The following is a 6,194-nucleotide window of genomic DNA, read 5'->3' as shown; positions in this document are numbered from 1 at the left end:
CTTTTGTCTTCACAAAGAGGCAGAGGGCAGAGAAACAGCCACAGCAGAAGAAGAGAAGAGAAAGAGTAAGGATTCTATTGTTCTGAGGCTAGATGTTTGAAAACTTATGTCACCCCCTAACGAAGTGCCTTCTCACTCCTCCATAATTGCCCTGGCCATTTGCCAGAAGCACCAGCCACAGCTCCAAAAGAATACTGTCCTACCAGTTCCTTGAATCAGTTAGTATCTCAGCAATGTGAGCCTGCTCAGGCCCATATCGTCCATTTCTGCCTTTTTCACAGCTTCCAAGAGCACGCAAAATGACCTGAGATTTTGTCTAAAACAGTCTATGTTGCTTGCATATTTAAAGGTAGTAGGGACACAATATGATTTAAAGGCTTTATCTGTTATTTTAAGGGGTACTGTATGTGCATCAGAGTATCTGCTGCTTGCATTTGGAATTCAAAACTATGCAATGAAAAAATAGAAACATGCTGCAATGTTTCTGGCAAGCAAGTTTTCCAGCAACCAGGGCCTCTAATGATCTGGCTGTTATAAATCATTAATGGAGTAAAACTTACAGCATTTATGGTAACATGACACATAGCACTGTCCATTGGAAATTATACCAGTGATTAACTTTCTGAACGTGCATCTTCCACTGAATATAAGGACCTTAGAAAAATCGACAGTAAGAATCAACACCTTAATTTTTTTTTTACTAATTGCAAATTTATTTCACATGATTTTAACTAGGAATAACATTTTTTAAAACATTTTAATAATTGCTTCACTCACATCAAACTTTGAACTTGGTATAGAATGCCCTGTGTGTCTCAGGGGCTGCATTTCATTAGAAAGAAGAAAAGTAGAATCGGAATGTGGAAAACACGTTCTGCTATTAGTTGGAAAAGCTGGAGTTTTTGACTTTGACTTTGACATTAACAATTTTTCCCCACATCATCTTAATGATTGATTCACAACCAAAGGGATAGCAATGGCTTGTACTTTAGCAATGATAGAAAGAAATTGTTCTTCTGCATATATTTTTAAGTCCATTTGGGGCAGCTATTCTCCCACAGAGGTGCAAGGATTTATGCTGGTAATGTCTGTTGGTGCTAAAGTTCTGAATTTTCTATTGATGGGAGAAGAGACTCCTTGGCATTACATTCTTTCATATCATGGTCACAGCAATTCATGGTTTTGTAATCCCAAAGCTAGATTAATGCCATGCACTTGGTTTGAGACTGCCTTTAAAAAGGATTGTGAAACTTCAACCAGCATGGAAATGTGTGGGTCCACTATGGGTGAGGTGAGCTGTTATAATCCTACTGATATGTGCTGATTATCTATTTGCTTCTTAGTGCAATTCATAGTATCGGTTGTGATCTTTCATAGTGATTTTGTCCTGGTCGGGGGACAGGGGTAGGATTTACTTGGTCACTTTTGCTGGATCACCTTGTACAGCAAGACATTCCAGAGTGGGCCACAGGCCCTTTTCACTGGAGAGCCCACACCTCTCACACCTTCCTTTTGTGGTCTGCTACAGTCAAATCAGAATAGCAGCACTTTAGGTTGGCATAAATGATGTCACAAGGTGGGGGCAACAGAGGATCAGGTTGATTGTCTGGCAAGATTCCAGGCACAGTATAAGGCCAGACTGAGTAAGGCCTAGTGTTACTTCAGGTTAATAGCAAGGAGTTGGGGGAGAGAGGGATGAGGTCTACGAGACTCTTGTTCTGAAGATTTGATTGCCCTTGTTAATAGCTGTACTCAGTGATGGAAGGCACCTAGGCAATGGGCATCATTACATGTGTCTATATAAATAATTACAATTCTTTTAGACTTTTACGTAACACCATGGAATTAATTAGATTTTAATTGTTCTATAGCAGGCACTAAGCAGAAACAAAAGGAACATGTCATATTGTACTAGAATGATTACATCATTAGATACAAACATACATACATTGTGAGTACACAGTTATTTATGTTTACATTTAGAAAAAAATTCTTATTTTGAAAAGAACCCAAGAAATTAAAGCAGTCAGGCTATTTAATATTTTACACAATTGAAGTCCTCTAGTGGGTGATTCACCCTAATTGTTAAAACAAAACAATCCAAAACGTTCTTTTAAAGTCCCTTGTATTGATGACTGAAAGTAAACATGTGATGTACCAAGCAGCAACTTGAGTGGCATGTTTATTTTCCTTGCAAAATTGTCTGAGGATGCTTGTTGTTAGATGCTTGTTGTTGGGGGAGGGATAGCTCAATGGTTTGAGCATTGGCCTGTAAACCCAGGGTTGTGAGTTCAATCCTTGAGGGGGCCATTTGGGATCTGGGGCAAAAATTGGGGATTGGTTCTGTTTTGAGCAGGGGGTTGGACTAGATGACCTCCTGAGGTCCCTTCCAACCCTGATATTCTATGCTTTTAAGAGCATTACATCTTATAACAGAAGAGTTTGTTTTTTGTGTGCACAACTGTCTGTCTATAATTAGATAACTTAGCAGTAATTTCCAGGATGTTTGCCAGAAATAATCATAAAAAATGGTACTCTGTTCATCCCTGGTGTAACTTCATTAATTCCAAAACAGGGACACCAGGGAAAAAAATTGGCTCCAGGTCAGTTTAGCCATTACAAAGCAGCTAGATTGATTTGCACACCATCTCCATGTATAAAACATATTCCAGAACTGTTCGTAATAGGAACAAAGGAGCTCTCATGATCTCATAAACAGTTAGGGTACAGCCCCATTTTGATGTATGGAGATTATTAAACAACATTCCCTATGCATTGAAATGGGAATGAATATTGGGAAGGAAAGCATGAAAACCTTGAAAAGCTGTTCAAATGTTTGGCCTGGGATTAATAATTTATATAGCTGTTACTCAATAAATAGTGTATCCTGTGCACATCACAGATTTTACTCCTTCTAAATCTTTGTGCAGGTTTCCATAATGTACTGGGCATTGGTATTTGTTCAATAATATGTCTGTAAGGTGGACAAATAGTAAAACAATATCTCATAGAGCTGTCAATGTAAAGTGGTAAGAACCAGTGGCAAAAAGAGACAACTGGGGCTGTTTTGAAATATTGCTTTCTGATATGATAGAGTTTCTTAATATTTAATGTTTTCCTCCCAAAAGTTTGGTTATGTCTAAATCTCATTTTGAATGACAGGATTTTATTCAGTTTCTCTCACCAGTAGCTTTGAATGCTATGTGGTATATTATAATCTTGCTTAGTATTTGCCTTTACATTCTATTTTTGTTTTTTAAAATCAAGCTAACGTATGAATTGTTTTATCCAGTCCACAAATTGTGTGACTCGAACGTACACTCCAGGACGCTGGGGCAATGCACATTGATAGCCAAAGGATGTCACACCTGCCAAAAGCCACCTGTTACTGTCTTGACTCATCAGGGGCCCTCCTGAATCTCCCTGCAATATTGAAATTCAAAAGTTAAAAAAAGAACTGCTCTTGATCTTAAAGTAACTTTGGATCTTCAAGCTGTTTTGCCTGTGTGTATCCCAGTTTTGGTGCACATACTCCTGATGTGCCCAGAAGGGGATCCACATGGAGAAATACTCAAAAGAGAACACTGTTTACTAAATTTTTTAACATAATGTGTGATCTTAAGCTCTTAGACACCTGTTAGTCATGAACTGTATCAACCATGAAGCATAGTAGAACCCTTTGCATTAATTGTTTTACTTATCAACTTTAGGTTATATTCTCTTACCCTGCACAAATCCTGTATAAGTGGGGTTTGCACCGGGGACTTCTGAAAAAGGTCTGGGGGAATAAAATCTCTCTCTCAAAGGCTGAAGAGGAGCTGCAGAAGGCTACAGGCTGTCTGCACTTGCTATATCCTTCCTAATTCATGGTTCTTTGGTTATTGATTACAACACTGATTTGTTGCACTCTGTATAGTATTAAGGCCCCGCTCTTCCCTCTTCAGTGTGGCATTAGGGGAAACAAATAAAAGCAAAACAGGTAGGGAAAGCCACACAAGCTTAAGGAATGTGGAGTGGAGCCAAAGCAGTATGACCTCCTTTTTTCTGGGAGTCTGCTGTAACTCCCTAAAGGCAACTTCATTTGGTCTAGTCTTGCAGTTATGGGGCACAAGCCAGAAGCAGCACAGTGTAGATCCAGTGAGAACCACATTACGTAGCATGCTCCCATTAGAATGTGATGAAAACTGTCAGCAAAAACAGAGTTCATGCCGCTAGAACTAAGAGTTCAAGCAGAACTAAGTGGAAGCTAGACACAGAATTCAGTGCTGCCTGCCTTCCCATAGAGAGGGAGTGCATTGTAGGCTGAGCTGGGGTGGACAATGGCTCCTTAGGAAGCTATGCTGCTAGAGGGCAGGAAGATCATAAGAGAGCAATTTAGTTGGGGATTGGTCCTGCTTTGAGCAGGGGGTTGGACTAGATGACCTCCTGAGGTCCCTTCCAACCCTGATATTCTACGATTCATGATTCTAACAATGTTGTCTTGTCACAGAGAAGGGCAGCCCCTGCAAGTTGTTGGAGCTTCCATTTCTTGAGGATCTATGGGGTCTAAATGCTTGAAGGTAATGCCCCCTTGCTGCTCTCCATCCATCCAGCTAAAGTCTTTCTTAGGCTTGTATCAGCTTGGTATTTAAGCTTCACACCTCACATTTTCACCCACAAACATCTCTTCCTCTTGAGGAGATTGCTGACCAGAAACTGTGTGAAGTTCAACATGTGGCACTTCCAACACCCCATATCGCTCTGTAGTGGGGTTTTTTAATATCAGAAAGGTTCCTTCGGACCTTAAAATATATGAGCTTGTAATCTTTGAAGCATGTATCTTGTTACAGTATGAAATATGTAAGGCTCTGAGTAGAAATTATATTCTGACAGCGAGTGGCTAGTTTTTAATGATCAGAGGACCAACCAGTGAGCTGTTCAGTAATTAGAAGGAATATAATATTAGCAATGCAAATGGGTTGTTTTTACTTACCTGACAGGAATCTATTCCTCCTTTATCATAGCCTGCACACATCATATTCTCTGTAATATTATATTCTGGCATCTGTTGTTGGCATTTCTCATTTGTTATAAGAGGGACCTCTGCTTCTTGCAATATGTTTGCAGTGGAACCTGATCAAAATAGAGAGTATACACAACCAAACTGATCAAAATGCATAGCATAAACAACAGCCATTATTCTTAGTGATTCAGAAATTTCACTTTCATTACACAGCACTATCGAGGGCCTGGGTTGCCATGTCATTACTTCAGTTTATACCTCATTAAAATGTATCTAGGAACTTAAAAGGCCCTGGCTCACTATCATTAATAGATTTTATCCTCTGTGAGGTAGAATTTATTAACTCTATTTTACAGACGGGGAACTGAGGCAGGGTATATTATGTGACTTGCCCAAGATCACAAATTGAAATAAGGCTGAGCTAGGATTTGAATACCCATCTCCTGAGTCTCAGTCCAGTGTGTTGTGCACTAGGCCCCCCTTACTCCTCAGTCATTGGAGTTATTCTTGAGTAAACAGTAGTGAATGACACCCTGAGCTTTTATAATAGGGATCACCACTAAATTTTGTTTTTCAAATAACTTAATGAAGACCACTAAAATAAATGAATATTATGATGCATGGATCTAAGGATTAATTAAAAATGTGGCTTCGACTATCCAGATTCTTTGAGTACATTGTATGATTTTCAGTTGGTCATTTGAACCCCTTACACCAATGTATGTTATTAATTATTAACCACAGTTTTATGGCGCAATTGTACTCTGAAAGTAGGTCAGCAAAAATGGCAGAGTTGTTCCATGTTTATTGCTCTGTGACACCAGATCAATAGGATTGATTTACAAATGAAAATGTAAATTCTCAGCTCTGGAAATTCAGCCTAGGCTCTAACAGTCAAGCTGCATTCTTTCCTCTGCATGCATCCTTACCAGTAATAATAATATCCTATGAGCCACATTCTGCCATCAGATTCCCCTGTGCTACCTCCTTTGTCTCAGGACAGAATTTGGCTCCATCTGCAATAACAATCTCTGAAAAGTGGAAATCTGCTTTATTATGAAGTACAGTATAAATACATTTCAGGGTGTGTTCATTTTTAAATGGCAATTTTTATTTTGGGTGGGTTATGTAAGGATCATAAAAATTGGTTGCAGGCTGAAATTTTGGCAAATTTTAAATTTTAAAATAATCA

General features: G+C 39.0%; 1 protein-coding gene across 1 annotated transcript in view; it reads right to left on the bottom strand.

The window, feature by feature from the left end:
• Positions 1-3,267: 3,267 nt before the first annotated feature.
• TMPRSS15 (transmembrane serine protease 15) overlaps positions 3,268-6,194 on the bottom strand; it is an 88,297-nt gene continuing 85,370 nt past the window's right edge. Inside the window, 2 exon segments of the mRNA XM_073329227.2 lie at positions 3,268-3,423; positions 4,973-5,112. Coding sequence (XP_073185328.2) covers positions 3,268-3,423; positions 4,973-5,112 — 296 coding nt within the window.

This window comes from Lepidochelys kempii, chromosome 1, assembly GCF_965140285.1.
Source record: "Lepidochelys kempii isolate rLepKem1 chromosome 1, rLepKem1.hap1, whole genome shotgun sequence".
Classification (NCBI taxonomy): domain Eukaryota; kingdom Metazoa; phylum Chordata; order Testudines; family Cheloniidae; genus Lepidochelys; species Lepidochelys kempii.
Note: the sequence above shows the minus strand (reverse complement) of the source record. Positions and strands in the feature narration are given on the sequence as shown.